Here is a 19,531-nt window from a genome sequence, read left to right as displayed (position 1 = left end):
CGTTGACTTTGGTGTTGATGAAACACAGAGAACCTACACCAGCAGATGACATGGCTTCCCAAATTATCACTGATTGTGGAAACTTCACACTAGACCTCCAGCAGCTTGGATTGTGTGCAGCCTCTCCACTCTTCCTCCAGACTCTGGGACCTTGATTTCCAAATGAAATGCAAAATAACTTTCATCTGAAATCAGCACCTTGGACCACTGATCAACAGTCCAGTTCTTCTTTTCGTTGTCCCAGATAAGACGCTTCTCGGGTTGTTTCTTGGTCAGGAGTGGCTTGACACATGGAATGCAACACTTGTAGCCCATGTCCTGCAGACGTCTGGATGTGGCGGCTTTTGAAGTACTGACTCCAACAGCAGTCCACTCTTTGTGAATCTCTCCCAAATTTTTTTAATGGAATTTTCATTACAATCCTGTAAGACTGCGGTTCTCCCGGTTGCTTGTGCACCTTTTTCTACCACACTTTTTCCTTCCACTCAACTTTCCATTAATATGCTTTGATACAGCACTCTGAGAACAGCCAGCTTCTTTAGCAATAAACTTTTGTGGCTTAACCTCCTTGTGCAGTGTGTGAATGACTGCCTTCTGGACATCTGTCAAGTCAGCAGTCTTCCCCATGATTGTGTTGCATACTGAACCAGACTAAGGGACCTTTATAACACCTAGGAAACCACTGCAGGTGTTTTGGGTTAATTATTCTAATTTTCTGAAATACTGACTTTTGGGTTTTTCTTGGCTGCAATCCATAATCATCAACTTTAACAGAAATAAACACTTAAAAAGTTCACTGTATGTAATGACTCTATAGAATATATGAGGTCACTTTTTGAATTGAATTACTGAAAAAACACTTTTTCTTGATATTCTAATATATTGCAAACCACTGTGCCTTTTGTGTCGCTAACTCAATGTATGGACACGGTGTCTTTTAAGCTCCATTGTACACTTGGTTATTACTGCTGGGGGATGAGATGGGGACCTTAAACATAATTACTGCTAGGGGGATTAGATGTGAGCCGTAATCCTAATTACTGTGGTGACGTACTACTGTATGCATGGGTATTTATTGGCTATACTATCTGTTGTGTTATTGTGTGGGCTTTGGGCTTAGGTAAGGCAGGTACATTAGTTTTTTACTATTAGGATTAGCTGTGTCCTGCTTATTATACTACTTCTCCTTCCTCTCTTAACAGTTGCCATACATATAGTCTTTCACCATTTATCCTGGTTTACCAGCATGCCGGCTATTTATCAAGTGAAAATTGATATACCACCTGTGATTGTATACTGTGTCCCCTCACTGAGTGGTTGATTTGTATTGCTTCTCATTATTTTATATTTCATATTTGTACATGATTTTATCATTAATTATTGGTATTGTTAATAAAGATGTATCTTGTTATTGTTATGTGTCCAGCATTTATTAGGGATCTAGATAGATCAATGTGCTAAAAAAAAAAAAACCCTGACAGCCCTCCTGGAAGGCCACAAAAGTTTTTCTATCCCCTGAGAACTTTTTCAGGAGTTGGACAGGAGGTTTCAATGGAAGTCACCTTATATTTTACATGCTATACAAAGTCCTGCACCAGCTGCGTGAGACCTTGCATTACTAAAGTAGCCATGGCTTCTATGTAGCATGGTGACAACAAATAAAAATCTTCATGGATTGTGATAATGTTAGGTCCATAAGAAACAATGATCCCTGAACTGAATTGAGTCCACTGTCCTTGCTTACTTGGATTATCTGCCCTTAAAGGCTGTCCGCTACTCTCACTAGGTGCAGGGCCCATCCACATGTAAACCAGCCAGCCACAAATCAGAAAATACTGTTCAAAAAATGACAAAACAATTCAAAGGTCAAACCAGAAGACTGGTTCAAAATAAGAACCATATACAATACCAAAATCTAAGCCGAGGTCAAACACGAGAAGCAGTGGATAACAAAATTAGAAAATAAGGACTAAAAAAGAATGGTCAGAGAACAGGAGGGAGTCAGGAGAGCATGAGTGAAGTTTACAAAAGTTCAAATACTGTATTTTTCTGTGTATAAGACTACTTTGTAACCCAGGAAAATCTTCTCAAAAGTCAGAGGTCATCTTATATGCCAGGTGTCATCTTATAGGGCGGGTGCTGAAAAACTTTGGAACTGGACTGGAGAATCTGTGGTCGCCGCATACGGTGGGGGAGCTCAAAAATGTCTGCATCCTCGTTGTATGTGTGACTGTATGTAGGGCAGAGCAAGCTGCAGGCATCCGGGGTATGGGGGAAAAGAAGATACGGAAGAGTTGCTCTGTGTCCAAAAGAAAACATACTCCTTTCACCTTTCTAGCCTGCCCCTTGTATCCTACCAGTATTACTGTACCTCCTTCTCTGCCTCTCAGATCTCGTTGCTGTCTGTTGTTTTTCAGTAATTTTTATTTGGTGTGTGTTGGAAGAGGGATAGTCTTATACAGCGAGTATTTCCCAAACTCTATACATTAACTGGAAAAGTTGGGGGTCGTCTTATATGCCCAGTCGTCTTATACGTCATATGTCAGCATCGCTTATGATTGACATGCCGTTTTTGCAACCTTTGACAAACTGATTAGCCCCAGAATCACAGAGGCCGGTCAAAGACAGACTCCCACACTCAAAACATACAGATAGGGGAATTTAGATTGTGAGGGACCAAAATTTTTACACTGTAAAAGTGCTGCGGAATCAGTTGGCACTATATAAATAAAAACATTATTATTATTATTATTATTATTACTCCTTGGCTGCTGATTGACTGTCTTGCCAATTCATCAGATGGCTGTGGAGTCATGGCAAATAAATCCTGGCTCTGTTACCGCAGCAGAGCCGAAACTGCCGCTGCTGCAACACAGAAAGGTAGGTTTGTGACAATGTCTCAGGCCAAATCCTATTTTCAGACCCCAGACCAGACAAGAAAAAAATATTTAGACCTCAGAGTGGGCTCATGGGTCCTGATTGAGTTCTGCATCAAGATGTAGTGCAAGCCTGTTTTTCCTGTTGTATTTAGCTTTTATGTAATGGCCACTTTAAAAAAGGCATGTTGGCTAAGATAGCCTCTTACTTCTTCTTTTACTGAATGATCAAGAGTAGTAAGGGGTTATAGGGATTTTTTGGGGCATAAGAAATTGATAAGCCATTGGCAAAATATGGGCTATTGGCATAACTGTGGCTGTGGGCCACAAACAATCTATGACTGAAAGGATTGGCTCTGTTAATTGTGTACTGGGGTGCTCAGTTACTGCAGGTGCCTCACCGATAAAAACTTCTGATATGTTGCTATGACATGTCAGAAATTGATATACTTGTGTGTTTCTATGGCTACGTTCACACAACATCTTTTTTTGACTGTTCATTAGATATCTTTTTTTATGTCCATCATTTTGAGGTAAAATAATGTCTTTTTTTCAATGACGTCCGCGATTTCAAAACAATGGATGTATTTGGCCCCAAAATGACAGACGTCCAAAAAGATAGCCGTCAAATGGCCAAAGGTAGACGTTGTGTGAATCCAGCCAAAGAAACACAGAAGCTGAGTGCTGGGAGCCGAAGGTTTGAGCCTACTACTCCCCCAGAGAACCCCTTTAACTTTTTAACTATACTGACCACCAGTCTTGTGACTATTAATACCTCCACTATGTTAGACCGTTAGGGAACTCATCATCACCCTCTTATTCTATCGACCTCTAGGTCAGATAAATTCCTCTTTGAGGCAGAGAACTTACTTGGGCTGCAGTGATTTATATGGGCACGGTATACAGCATTTATCTGGACACTATGTGGTGTGGTGTATCTGGCTCCAGGATAAACAAATATTTGGAAGATAAATAACAATATGTAGTTAAAGAGGTTTTGGATCCCCAATTACTGTAGTGGTATCTTTCCACAGGCCTCTAACTATACATATACTGACTACAAAGATTACAAGGATCAGATGTAAGGAGGCATCACCAGATGATTATGCAGAAGATAATGATATACTTGTAACTATAACTATTACAGTCATTTAAGAAAAATGAAAACAAGTGTAATGAGTCCTAATGGAGCATGGAAGAGCAAAGGGATTAATTATAGTAATTAAATATACTATATAAAGCCTCAGTGCTCCCAACTGTTACCGTGATATGACATCCATGGACAGAAGTTCCACACAGCTGTATGGTGAGTGACTTTTTCAATAATTGTGATTTTTTTTTTGTTATGGCTTAAAACATTTTTTTTTTAAAGTGTGAATGTGTATGTATGGATATGAGCATAAATTTATCTAACTGTATTTTACATTTTTTAGATATTACTCAGTTTATTACTTAGTTTTAGACTTAATGAGAAGTATGAACCTGCTCCTATACACACACCACCGCACACCATGGGTTATTTCTCCCCTTCTTTGTGGGTGGCTATACCGACATCTTTGGTGGGTCAATTACCATTCCAGGTTGTAGTGACAAGAGCCCAATGGACCCACAACAAGCCCAGAGGTTACCAACAATTTTGGGGATTACAAACCGGCCATACAAAGCAGGTATCAACATCACACCTGTGTGCTGAACTAGCACTGGCGTCATGCAAATAACATCACTGGCCCAGCTCACGACAACAACAGTAGCAACCAGCACACTTGTTCCCCCTAGCAAGCCCATTTCTCTGCAATTTTTCTGCATGTTACCTTTGGCATTCTGACCCCCTTGCATTCGCTCCCTTACTATCCTTGCCTTCCACCTGCTATGACCATTTGCTACATGACCTATCTACCTGCCTTCGATTCTTTGTACCTCTGCTGTCCACTGGTTTTGACTCTTCTCTATTTTGTTTGTTTGTCTTGTCCATATTCTGTGTACCAGCTTATCTATGTTAGGGACTGTCACTGTTGTTGTGCAAAGCCGCCTAGGGCTGATAGTGGCAAGTAGGCAGGGACAGTGGGAGGGGAGAAGTGCAGGGTCCACTCTATGTGCCTTACCAGTCCCTTCTTACACCTGGGTTCTCTGGGTATTCAGATATCAAAAGCAAAATAGTGCGGCACTCCAAAATAGTTAAAAAAATAAAATAAAAGGTGGTTTATTCAATCCAAGGAGGTGCAACGTTTCCATCTCAATAGAGACTTTTTTTAAGCAAGTGAATACATATCAAACACACAAGTGTTATAAAGCAGTGCATCAATTACAATCATTATAAGGCTTAATAGAAAGAAAAAAAAAAGTGAAAAACAGGATCAACGTCGACGCGTTAATCATAGCCATGATTAAGAGGGTCAACCTCGCAATGCGTCGGCACAGTTTTTTAATTTGTTGGATTTTTTTAGATGTTGACGCAATAAAGTTTACAAGATTTTAAGGAGCCGCAATTTTTTTCCTGGATCTCTAGTATTCATGGGACATGGCCCGCAGTATTGCTCCACGCGCTTCTGGACTGGGGAACCCAGCTACACTAATACATTGCAGGAGGTGAGATGTGACTATTTTCTTTATTAGTGAATTATACTTTCTCTCTTTTACTAATATCCACTGGTGTCCTGGAAGGATACTGATATTAAGCTGCTGATCCACGTAGGTCCACTACTACCCATGGTGGAAATTGATTGATTGACAGGCTGATTTTTTTTTTTTAATTGTTATTTTCTATTTAGTAAGTATAAGATAAAGTGTATACACGCAGAATACAAATATCTAGGGGCAGATCGACTTCAGCTCACCAACAAGCACAGGAAGCAGGACGCTTCTTCAGAACCTAGAAAAGACAATGCTGACTTCGGTAAAGTCACGGGTGACTACTGTTGCCAATTCCCATGGAAACTGTGAAGAGGTATGCTCCAACTCAATCACACTACATCATATGTTATAGGCTGTTCACTCTATTACTATAAATACATAAAGATATGTCAGACACAAATAGAAATGCAACAAGGTTTCTCCCTCACAAGAGTGTACAAAAAAATATACAACTGATGATCAATTCTGGTGGTTTTCCCAAACGTTGCTTAGAAGATATTGCCTAAATATCTATCTATAGATGAAAGTAAAAAGAAAACATGTATCAGTAAAAAGTAATGAGATATATTCTATATACAGTACAACAATTTCTATCGCAGTCAGCATCATGTATGGATGCTAGAAGAAACCCTACAACATAACAAATAATTAGACAAGGCAATAGTAAAGCAAGATCTTTTATTAACATTCAAGTCATGTGGTTTAACTTTCTTTAATCTAAAGATCCACTCAAGTTCTCTTCTTCGTACATGGCATGTCTATCATTACCTTTGGATAAAATAGGAATTTGGTCAATAAACATCACTTTCAAGATCAACTTCTTATCTCTAAGATTCCTTGTTCGTCTATATGACATAACAGGTCTGTTTACAAATTCTTCTAAATCCGCATAACAATGTTGTAGAATAGGCCAATGTTTTGTAATGATATTAGCTATGTTCTTGCTCTGTGAGGCCCCATTCACACGTCTGTGTCAGTTTTTACTGTCAGGAAATCCTGATCAGGAGACCTCAAATGTCATCAGGAAAGTATCAGGATTTCCTGACAATAATCCGTTTTTACCATCAGGAAACCATCAGGAAACCATCAGGAAAAACCTTCAGGATTTCCTGATGAGATAATATGGTCTAGTATGCCAACATAAATCACAGGTACCCGTGTACCTGAATGGCCACAGGCTGCAGAACTACAACTCCCATCATGGCCTGTCAGCAAGGCATGATGGGAGTTGTACGTCTGCAACCTGGATGGCCACAGACTGCAGAACTACAACTCCCATCATGGCCTGCCAGCAGAGCCATGATGGGAGTTGTACTTCTGCAACCTGGATAGCCACAGGCTGCAGAAGTACAAGTCCCACCATGACCTGTCAGCAAGATATGGTGGGAGTTGTAGTTCTGCAACCTGGATGGCCACAGGCTACAGAACTACAACTCACATCATGGCCTGCCAGCAGAGCCATGATGGGAGTTGTACTTCTGCAACCTGGATGGCCATAGGCTGCAGAACTACAACTCCCATCATGGCCTGCCAGCAGAGCCATGATGGGAGTTGTACTTCTGCAACCTGGATGGCCACAGGCTGCAGAACTACAACTCCCATCATGGCCTGCCAGCAGAGCATGGTGGGAGTAGTAGTCCTAAGGGGTAATCTCACCTGTCCTGGATCCTGCTCTGTCGGGGCCGCGAGGTTGGGGTCCGGGTCAGATTGCAGTGCTGAGGTCCGGGCGCAGAGCATCCAGCGGGCGGCCCGGTGGTGAGTTCCCGGGGGGGGGGAGGGTCAGATGACTGAGAGCCGGAGTTCCGGTGGTGAGTAGCGGCAGCGGCGGCGGCACGGGGAGGGGGGGGATCTGTGTGCGATGCGGTGCGTTGCGATGGGGGGGGTGCGGGTGATCGGACGGCAGCCGGGGCTGGCTCTCTACCAGTCCGGAATCGCGGGCACTTTCCTGATATACATCAGGAAAATGCCCGTGATTCCGGCGCTCCCATAGACTTCTATGGGGGCGTCCGTGCCGGATTTCCGGACGAAAATAGGTCAGGATCTAAAAAATCCGGTCCTATTTTCCGGAACGGACACCCTTCCGGAAAAATCCGGAAGGGTGTCCGTGTCTAATGTTAGCCTATGAGTCCGGAAATCCGTCCGGATTTCCTGATAGGAAATCCGGACAGATTTTACGGACGTGTGAAGGGGGCCTGAGTTAAAGATGGTAAAACATAAAATATAGATAGCAGAGGTTTGTATCGGATGGGGTTTGAGTGCTAAGTCCCCCACGGATTAACATAATTATGTGGCAACGCGCACACTGCCTCGATTGCCGGAAGTTCCACAGGGCTCCATTATAATTTTGTTGACTGCTACTTTAGCAGTGAGATAAAGATGAAGATAGAGAGCATGCATTGCTGCTTGCGTCTGTCCCTTCATTCTAATGATCGGTGGGGGTACAAACCTCTGACATGTCCCTATGATTGTAGAACGTTCTATGGGGTCAAGATGATGTGATGGAGGCTCTAGAGATGCCTATACATACAGCTAGACCAACCAATGTAGGTAGATTGTGCTGACTGTCTAAAGCGTATGGTAACCTCATGACCCTTACCATTGGATGAAGACGATAAGAGAAAGGTTGACTGTGTTAGGTTTTTAACACCTGATCCTATATTTCTGGAAGAAACAAGCCAATGTCAGAGCTCTGTTCAGTGACGTACCTCTCCCCTCCTTATACAGGAAACATGACTATTTGGCTATGCTTAATGTTCATGTAAGTAGGGAGGTCGGAAGTGATAGTTGTTGGCCAAACAGTTATTAGAAGTGTATGGCCACCTTTACATGGTAAAGATCTAGTAGTCTACAGTTTGTTTGCTCTATTGCCTTAGGTAATTTTAATGCACTTTTTTACTTGTATTTATTTTACTTTTTTTTTATTGATACCAGTGAGAAACATGAAGCTAAATGAAACAGTCTCATATTTCATCATGAAAGGGTTATCCTATGATCCTAAGCTCCAGGCTCCAATATTTGTTCTGGTTTTAATCATTTATCTCATTGTCCTTCTCGGGAATATGGGTCTTCTTCTCTTGATCTGCCTGGACCCCCATCTTCACACTCCCATGTATTTCTTCCTTGGTAACTTGTCTATAGTGGACATGATGTCTTGCACTATCACCCTACATAGGACCCTTCAAATGTTCATCACTGGAGATAACAAAGTGCCCTACCTGACCTATTTGGTTGAATTGTATCTGTTTGAAGCTGTAATAGCACTTGAAGTTTTAGTATTGACAGCCATGAGCTATGATCGATATGTAGCAATTTGTAGACCCCTGAATTATCAAACCATTATGAGCTATAAGATATGTCAACTCTTGGCCTCATTTTGTTGGATATTTAGTTTTTTACATTATATTCCCCAAATTTCTGTTGCATTCAAGATCTCTTGTTTTACCACAAATGTGATTGACCACTTCTTCTGTGACCTTGTCCCCTTTATGGAAATAATATGCCCACACAGTTTAAAAATGTTGCGATTATTAACCAATACAGAAGGGCTTTTGGTATATAACATTATTCCATTTTCTCTCACTGTAACATCTTATATCTTTATAATTAGGGCCATAATGAAGATACGTACCAGTATTGGTAGAAGAAAAGCCTTCTACACGTGTTCCTCACATCTCATAGTCAATACGTTGCTTTACACCGCCTTTATTCTTCAGTATTATATACCAAGCAATATTGTAGGCTCAAAGAAATTATTTTCTTTATTTAACACGGTGATTCTCTCATTGCTCAACCCTTTCTTGTACAGCCTCAGGAATGAAGACATCAAAATTGCTTTTAAAAGGAGAATTGGGAAATTGAAATCCAACACATTCTGTCATATAGTGGCCAATGTCATCGGAATGAGAAAGGAAATCTAACTTTGTTAATCCCTTTGAGTACTTGAAAATTTCAAACCTTGAGGACAAGAATCCCTTATGATTTTGCCTTTTTTTGCATTCTGGGGATAGTTTTTTTTTTTTTTTGGGGAGGGGGGGGGTTCAACATTGATGTAACTATTGGGGGGGGGGCAGAACAAAACCACAATCAATGACTGTAAGCATTGGATTGTTTGTTGTGTAGTGAGTTACGGTAGCTGCCATTCGCTTCAGTGGGACGTTCGCTGATGCCAACAATGCAACATTGCTAACATTTGTTGAAATGGTAGTCACTCTTTGTTGCCTTGAAAACAATTTTAAAGAGATTGGAAAACTTTTACAAACATCATGGAGAGGTACATATTCATGTAATAATGCTCTGGTGTGGTCCTTTTTGATAGTTACTCCCCTTCAGTCCCTCTGTGTGGCCGGGCTGCCCCCTTGTCCATGCATAGCTGCCTATGGAGGACCATGTGACATACATATCACTGTGTACCCGACATCTAACAAACTAGCAAAGGATAGTTTAATTTAGCTGAAGTCCACAGTTTATGGCACTCCCGTAGATAATACATGGAATGGCATTGTGCACACATGGTTGCTGTTTCATTCATATAGGTGACTTGGGGTCCCAGTGGTAATACCCCCATTGATAATCCCAGGTCTGTGGCACAGTGTATTTGGCTTTGGTTGTGTTAAAATTTTTTGCCACATTAGGTAACTAGGTAACTAGTGATGTTAGTAAAAGGAGTTGTCCAAGCAGCAGAAGATGGCTCAAGCCTTCAGCTCTATGGTGCTGACTTCCTGAATTTCCCCTCATTGCAACTCTTAAGTTCCAGAGCAAGAGAGTAGGAGGGTAGGAATATGCATCCTGATAGTGGTGTGGGGGTGTGGTTTTGTAAAAAAAGAAAAAAAAAAAAAGTTATTGGAAAATAGAAAATACACCAGCTCCCTCAAATCTCAAAAGGTATACTTCTCAGTTATGGAAATAAAGAAGGTGAGTGTTGAGAGCAGAAGGCTTAAGCCACCCTTTGCTCCCCCAGATAAGTACTTTATCTTTTTGTTTATATTGACCACCAGTCTTGTGACCATTAATACCTTTACTATCTTAGACTATGTTCAAACAACGTATATGTTTGTAAAACCATTATTACGAAATTATTACGAAAATATAGGTGCCATTGCTGCCTATGGGATCCTGGCCGGAGCATATACACACAGTATACACTAAGGCTGGGATCTCTAGCGGTGCTGCAAACAACTAACATGTCAGTTTTCTGCGGCCGATATTCAGTAAAACCATGTCAATGCACACTATGAAGCGAGCGGCTCCGGCCTCGCGCTTCATAGTATGTTGTAGGAAGTTCTGATGCGGGCGAGAACGGATGCGGTCACAGAACAACCAGTCTCTTACAGTGTGTGCACATAGCCTTAGGCTATGTTCACACGTTGCAAGACACCGGCTGTTGCGTGACCCAGCAGGGTCCCGGAACGACCACTGAATTCAGATGCGGGCGCATCCGAATTCCCCACTGCTCACAATGGAGCGTGCGGCCAGAGCCACACGCTCCATTGTATGAAGCGACAGGGTTTTCTGCGTCCGCTAATCACTGAATAGCGGCCGCAGAACACAGCACAGTATGTAGGTGCTTCCAATATAGTGGAGAGACTGTCTAACAGCATATCATATAGAGACACAGACAGCCTTGAAGATTAGAATTCTGCTGCGTTTGTTATTGTGACATATTGAAAAATTATATATATATTTTTACATATCGCCTGTTGCTGTACGTTAAAGTTAAAAACACCAACTTTTTCTGCCCAAATTGGTGTACTTCTATTTGGATTTTAAGCAGACGCAATAATCTGCTGTGCGACATATTTAAAAAATATACATATATTTTCACGTATCGCCTATTGCTGTAAGTTGAAAACACCTGCTGTTTCTGCTAAAATTGGTGTACATCTCTTGGGATTTTAAAGGGGTTATCCAGCGCTACAAAAACATGGCCACCTTTCCCCCTACTGTTGTCTCAGTTCAGTGCAGTTTGCAATTAAGCTCCATTTACTTCAATGGAACTGAGTTTCAAAACCCCACCCAAACTGGAGACAACAGTAGGGGGAAAGTGGCCATGTTTTTGTAGCGCTGGATAACCTCTTTAACCCCTTAGTGACCGCCGTGCTGCCTTTTCATGGCAGTCACTAATGGGCTTTATTCCGATGCGTACGCCTTTTAACGGCGGAATAAATTGCTGCTCGGCAGCGGCAGCTGTGCGGAGGATCAGCTGTCAGTGTGACAGCTGATCCCCTTGAAACTGCCCAGAGCTGAGGATTCTCCGCTCCGGGCAGTTTAACCCGTTAAATGCCTCTGTCAAACCATGACAGCGGCATGTAACTGGTCCCGGTGGGTGGTCTCCATGGTGATCCGGGGTCCTAATGAAGGCCCCCGGGGTCACCATGGAGATGACTCATGCTAACAGGAGTGGCTGTGGCTATTGCCTGTCAGCATGAGGCATAATACAATACACTGCAGTACATTAGCAGTGTATTGTATAAGCAGAGTATTTACACTAGTGAACAGTAATGTACACTAGAGTAAAAGTAAAAAAAAGTAAAATAAAAAACGTGCACCAAACACAACACAGCCCCCCCCAGCCCCACCCAAATAATAAAAATGCATTACATTCCCTATACCCAATAAAACGTGACATAAAAGTGATCAAAAACACAAATCCTATACATATTTGGTATTGTTACGTCCGTAACGACCCAATCTATAAAACTATATCAATAATTATACCGCACGACACACGCTGTAAAAAATAAAAATAAATAAAAACAGTACCAGAATAGCTGTATTTTATCAGTCCACTTTAGAAAATACATCAAAAAGTCATATACATATAAAACTTGGTATCAATAGAAACTACAGATCTTCCCGCAAAAAATCTGATCCAAGACGGCCGCCGCCACTGTTCACAGTGATGGATTCCTAAAAATGATCATAGCTCCATTCTCTCCATGGCGGAGAGCATGGGGCAATGAACGGGGACCACCCGGTGTGGTCCCAGTACAAGCGATCAGCGGTATATACTATATGACCTGTAACCACCCCAGATTGCCTGTAACCACTCCAGATTGCCTGTAATCACTCCAGATTGCCTGTAACCACCACAGATAGCCTGTAACCACCCCGGATTGCCTGTAACCACTCCAGATTGCCTGTCAGTACCCCAGATTGCCCGTAATCTCCCCAGATTGCCCGTCATGACCCAAGATTGCCTGTCACTACCCCAGATTGCCCGTAATCTCCCCAGATTGCCCGTAACCATTCCAGATTGCCCGTAACCCCCCCCTAGATTGCCTGTAACCCCCCAGATTGCCTGTAACCACTACAGATTGCCTGTAACCACCCCAGATAGCCTGTAACCACCCCAGACAGCCTGTAACCACCACAGATTTCCCGTAACCATCACAGATTGCCACAGACTGCCTGTAGCCACCCCAAATTGCTCGCAACCACCCCAGATTGCTCGCAACCACCCCAGATTGCCCGTCAACTTCGCCAGATTTCCCGTCACCTCCCCAGATTGCCTGTCAACTTCCCCAGATTGCCCATCACCACCCCAGATTGCCCGTCACCACCCCAGATTGCCCGTTACCTCCTCAGATTGCCCGTCACCTCCTCAGATTGCCTGTCACCTCCTCAGATTGCCCGTCACCTCCCCAGATTGCCTGTCACCGCCCCAGATTGCCCGTCGCCACCCCAGATAGCCAGTGAACACCCCCAGATTGCCCATCATCACCCCAGATAGCCAGTAAACACCCCCAGATTGCCTATAACCACCCCAGATTGCCGGAAACCACCCCAGATTGCCGGTAACCATCCCTGATTGGCACAGACTGCTCGTAACCACCCCAGATTGTCCATAACCACACCAGATTACCTGTCGCCACCTCAGGTAGCCAGTAAACACCCCGAGATTGTCCATTACCACACCAGATAGCCAGTAAACACCCACATATTGCCTGTAACTAAAATGACACTCCTTCTCTTCTGAGCCCTGCTGTGTGCCCATACAGTGGTTAATGCTCACATATGGGATATCATTGTACTCAGGAGAACCTCCGTTACAAATTTTGGGGTGTTTTTTCTCCCCTGTTCCTGGTGAAATTGAGAAATTTCAAACTAAACAAACATGTTATTGGAAAAATTCATTTTTTTCCATTTTTACGGTTTAGTTTTGAATACTTTCCTCCAATACCTGTGGGGTCAAAATGGTCACCACACCCCAAGATGAATTCTTTGAGGGGTGTACTTTCCAAAATGGGGTGACTTTTGGGGGGGGTTTATTCTGTAGACATTACAGGGGCACTGCAAACGCACCTGGCGCTCAGAAATTTCTTCAGAAAAATCGGCACTGAAAATGCTAATTGGCACCCCCTTCCTTATGAGGCCTGCTGTGTGCCCATACAGTGGTTTATGCCCACATATGTGGTACCGTTCTACTCAGGAGAACCTGCATTACATGTATTAGGGTGAGTTTTCTCCCCTGTTCCTCATGAAATTGAGAAATTTCAAACTAAACAAACCTAATACACCCCAAGATGTATTCTTTGAGGGGTGCATTTTCCAAAATTTGTTGACTTTTGGGGGGGTTCTATTCTGCTGACACTACAGGGCACTGCAAACGCACCTGGCGCTCACAAACTTCTTCAGAAAAATCTGAACTGAAAATGCTAATAGGCACTCCTTCCCTTCTGAGCCCCGCAGTGTGCCCATAGTCTAGTTTTCAAAATGGGGTCACTTATGGGGGTTTCCAGTATACAAGCCTCCTAAATCAACTTAAAAAAAGAACTGGTCCCTAAAAAAAATCAGTTTTGGAAATTTCATGAAAATTTCATAATTTGCTGATACATTTCTAAGCCCCGTAACACCCTAAAAAAGTGAAACTTGTTTACGCAATGAAGCCAGAATAAAGAAGACATATTGGTAATGTGACCTAATAACTAATTTATGTGATATGACTTTCTTTTTTTAGAAGCAGAGAATTTCAAAGTTTGTAAAGTGCAAATTTTTCATGATATTTTAATGTTTTTCACAAAAAACACACAAGACAGTGACCAAATTTTGCCACTAACACAAAGTATCATATGTTTTAAAAAAACAATCTCAGAATTGCTAGCATATGTTAAAGCATCACTGAGCTATAAGCGCATAAAGTGAGACAGATCAGATTTTGAAAAATGAGCCTGGTCATTAAGGCCCAAATAGGCTTGGTCCCTAAGGGGTTAATCAGTCGCCATAGTCCGCTGTGCTTTGCGACATACAGTATTAAAAAAACCAGAAGTCTATATTGTCCCATATCGCCTATTGCTGTACGTAAAAGTTGAAAACGCCTACTTTTTCTGCCCAACATGGCATCTGTTGGGATATTAAACAGTCGCAATATGTCAGCTGTGCTGTGCAACATATAAACAAAAAAAAACTATAATGTCATGTATCACAGCGCAGTATATAGCAGCTTCCTCCACATATCACAGTGACAGACAGACAGACAGATCAGTCAGTCAGTCATGCAGCTAGTTGTTTGGGTTCATTGCCTGATAGAAAACGGTTCATCGCCTGTCACCTCTGGCCTGTCGTCATAAAGAAAAATAGAGATATAGAGTATACGGCTAGTATACAGCCTTGCTGGGTTCACACGCTGTAACTGTGCGGCTGTATTTTTTATGCGGCTGTAAATGTGCGGGTGAAACTACTGCCGTGGGAAAAAATAGACATGCGGCTCAAAACATACGGTCATTTACTTGGAAATCTGGTTCAACTAAAAATAAGAAATAAAATGTTAAGAAAGTGATGCAAACACCTCTGGATGCATCTGGAAAAGCAGGGAACACAGTTTACATTAATCGCTATTACCGGGGTTTGCGATCCTCTGCACTATAGCCGATGTCTCTCATGGTTAATATATTGAATTAATAAAACACATTTTCTTTGTAATAAAGTCACTTTTATTGTTCAATAATTAAATGTAAACAATTCCATCATTTTGCAATTAAATATACTGTTAAAATAAATACCTATGCGTTTTTTTTTTTAAATAAATAAATAATAAAAAAAAAACGCATAGGGTCCCCCCTATTTTTATAACCAGCCGGGTTAAAAACCAAACGACAGCAGCCTGGTAACACCAGGGTGGGAAGAGCCATTGTTTTAGGCCCTCCCCAGCCTAAATCTTACCAGCCTGCTGCCGCCCAGTACGGGAGCGCCAATTTTGACGCTCCGGGACCACTGGCACCCGGCTCTTCCCAGTACCCCTGGTGGCATTGGGTACTGGGGTAATAATAGGGGGTTAGTGTTAGCCATTTTATACCGGCTAACACTAGGCCCCAACTTAGTAATGGATTCCGTCTATTAGACGGCTTCCACTACTAAGTCTATAAAGTAAAGAAATAAAGACAAGACACAAGTTTACAAATTTTTTTATTCAAATAAAAACACCCCCACACCCCTCATTGACCATTTTATTAAAAAAAATTCAAAGAACAACCGCTGGTCATCGACGTAGTCCATGGAATCCGACGTAATCCCCAGGATACCGATATCTGAAGAACAAAAAGGGAGAAACACACAAAAAACACACAAACAGGAGCACAACACCCATCATTGTGAGCGGTGTTGTGCTCCTTACAGTATACAGCATCTTTACAGATCGCTGCTTACAGTCTGGCCCCCAAGGGGTTAAGGGAGGTTGTATTGCATCCCCCTTAACCCCTTGGGGGCCAGACTGATGTCGGACTGCACCCATCCCAGCAAGGAAGAGGTTAAGTGACCCCCCTTCCTTGCTGGGAGGGGTGCAGTGCTGGGGAGGGGGTGGGGAGAGCTCTATACTCACCCCGATGTGTCCTCTTCGCTGGTCCGCAGCACAATGAAGTGACTGTACTGCGGACCGGCTCATTATATGTGCGCTGAGCCGATCAGCCAATCAGCTGAGCGCACATATAATTCTAAATGTTTCTTCTAATAATGCTATTGTGATAACATAATTAGAAGAAACATTTGATGTTTTCATTAAAGTAAAGTGATGATTAGTACAGAAAGCTCTATTGCCGGCATATGAATTAACGGCTTATAGAGCTTCCTGTACTAATTAATATTTAATGAATAAAACACATTTTCGTTGAAATAAATTCAGTTTCGTTGGTCAATAATTTAATTCTAACGAATCCATCATTGTGCAATTCAATATACTGTCAAAAAATAAATATATAGATAAATATACATTTATTTATATATCTATTTTTTTTAACAGTATATTTAATAGCAAAATGATGGATTCGTTAGAAATAAATTATTGATCAACGAAAGTGTCTTGATTACAAAGAAAATGTGTTTGATTAATTTAATATATTAACTATTAGAGGCATCGGCATTCGGCATCATTGCCGGCTATTTTTGAAGTACTCCGTACGGACCGCCTGTCAATCCTCGGCCGCATGTTCAGCCGCAAAGAATGGTCTTGTTCATTTTTTACGGGTCCGTTTACGATAGGGCCGTAGATTCAGAGATAGTGTGCACTGTGCAGCCGTATATCCTATACTTCCAAGCATACACACGAACCACCAAAAATACCGCCGCACAATTACAGCCGCAAATACAGCCGCACTCTTACAACGTGTGAACCGAGCCTTAAGGCTATGTTCACACTACGTATATTTCAGGCAGTATTTGGTCCTCAAGTCAGGTCCTCATAGCAACCAAAACCAGTCAGCCCCCTGACACTGCATCATCATAGGGGGCGGGGCTGGGACTGTGTAACTGAGATACAGCATAGTGGCTGCCTATCCTCCCTGCACTATGTATGTGTGACCTGTCCTCTCATACAGGCAGCTGCTGCTGTACTCAGCGTCTCTGCATGAAGGATCTTAGCCCAGCTAAAGCCAGCACAAGCCAAAGCAGTGTTATTCTTGTGCTGGTGGCTACACAAGGGTTAAATTCATTCATTCCGATACGCTTGTATCCCCCCTCCCCCTGCTCTTCTTCCACATGTGCCTCTGGTGCTGGTCTGTCTCTCTCCCTGACATCCAGCGATGCTGTCAGAGAGGGAGATAAGAGACAGATAGTGCCGCGGCTACACACTGATAATCAGCGGCAGGAGGAGGACGGGTCATAGGAGAGGTGGGGGCTGGTGATGGAGCAGCACAAAAGAACATGTGGAAGAAGAGCAGGGGGAGAGGGGAGAAGAGCATCCCGAAATGAATGATTTTAACCCTTGTGTAGCCACCAGCACAAGAATAACACTGCTTTGGCTTGTGCTGGCTTCAGCTGGGCTAAGATCCTTCATGCAGAGACACTGAGTACAGCAGCAGCTGCCTGTATGAGAGGACAGGTCCCACATACATAGTGCAGGGAGGATAGGCAGCCACTATGCTGTTTCTCAGTTACACAGTCCCAGCCCCACCCCCTATGATGATGCAGTGTCAGGGGGCTGTGTATGACGCCCATAGAGGCGTGATTACAGCGATACCCCACCCCCCGAGGCTGTGACTACTTGATCTGAACAAACTCTAACATTACTACCTTCCTAGAATTTGCATACAGCAGGGAAAAGATCAAAGTATGATTTTGGGGTGTGTGGGGCAGGGGCAGCTGCTATAGATACATGTGTGGGAAGTGTGTTAGAGGGTGTATAAGCACAGATTATCGCCTTTATATCGATTTTTCATGTGATTGATTCCCTTTAAAAAAATATTAAGGTTGCCCTAAAGGGACTAAAATTAAATTTATGGAAGGCTTAACCCAATTTTTTTTCATCAGCTATGCAGAAACGCCACTGGTGGAGGCAGATCATAGAAGATGATTCAGAAGAAGTCAGTGACTGCTTCCCGTGAGCCGCAGATTACTCAATAACTTTTTAAGTTACTAGACTAAACTCTTTGCAGTTGGGGTTACATTCCCGGAATCATCTGATTCACCACTTCTCCACAAATCACTCGTTGTGCGGTTTGTTCAAACTAACTTGGATACAGTACCCACAGAAATTTTTAGTTTTTTTTCCCAGTGAACATTTCCACATTTAGGCTATGTTCACACTGCGTATGAATCCGTCCATAGAGCGAACCGCGAATATACGCACGTAGTTTTGAGGTTGATGCGTTCGCTTGAAAGTATACAATATACGCCCGCACAGTGCACACTACGTATGAGCTTACGGCCGGATCGTATACGGTGCCGTGAAAAATGAACAAGACCATTGTTTGAGGACGGAAATGTTGAAACTTACGGCCATGGATTTCCATGAGGTCCCGTACGAAGTACTTATTTCAGCCAAATTGAACTTGATTTTTCAATCCAAAAGGTTCTGTGTGGTTTACGGGGCTGGGTGAAGATTTCCAAGTAAATGACCTGCCTCAGATTGCTTCGAAAAAAGCTAGGGAAGCATAATTGTACTACAGGCGTATGTTCACGGTGCGTACGCATCCGGCCGCATGTTGCATATTCCCACGCCCGTAGTTTCAGCCGCACATGTACGGAGGCGTACGAACTACGGCCGGACTCATACGCAGTGTGAACATAGCCTCAATCTGCCCCATTTCAATTCCCCCATTAGCCCGGCCCTGTCACACACTGGCTTTTGCCTGCACCAGCAAGTTCGCGACCCTAACCTCGTCCCCTTCCCTTCGTGATAGCCCTACACATTACAGGGAGAAATCTGCACCTTCTCCCTGACATATGCCTCAGGCAGACGTTTCATAAATGTTCACCTTAGTGTGTTTAAAATTCCTCTATTCCCAGCCTTATAACGCTTTTATCCTTTGGTCTATGGGGCTGTATAAGGTGTCATTTTTTGCACCATGATTTGCAATTTTTATCGGTACTTTGTGTATATGCGACTTTTTGTTTTATTACAATTTTTCGGGATTTGATCTGACAAAAAATGCGCAATTTAGCACTTTGGCGGGTTTTTGCGATTATACTGTTTACCGTGCGAGATCCAGAATGTAATAATTTAATAGAGCAGGCGATTAGACACGTGGCAATACCAAACATGTTTGTTTATTTATTTAACTTTATTTTTAAATGGGGAAAAGGGGGGTTATTCAAAC

At 42.6% G+C, this 19,531-nt stretch overlaps 1 protein-coding gene across 1 annotated transcript; it reads left to right on the top strand.

The window, feature by feature from the left end:
• Positions 1 to 8,446: 8,446 nt before the first annotated feature.
• On the top strand, positions 8,447 to 9,424 carry LOC138766500 (olfactory receptor 5B12-like). The gene has a single exon (XM_069944090.1). The coding sequence runs from the start codon at positions 8,447 to 8,449 to the stop codon at positions 9,422 to 9,424; it is 978 nt and encodes a 325-aa protein (XP_069800191.1).
• The last annotated feature ends 10,107 nt before the right edge of the window (positions 9,425 to 19,531 follow it).

The sequence above is a fragment of the Dendropsophus ebraccatus genome, chromosome 10 (assembly GCF_027789765.1).
Source record: "Dendropsophus ebraccatus isolate aDenEbr1 chromosome 10, aDenEbr1.pat, whole genome shotgun sequence".
Classification (NCBI taxonomy): domain Eukaryota; kingdom Metazoa; phylum Chordata; class Amphibia; order Anura; family Hylidae; genus Dendropsophus; species Dendropsophus ebraccatus.
This window is presented reverse-complemented; position numbering and strand designations above follow the sequence as displayed.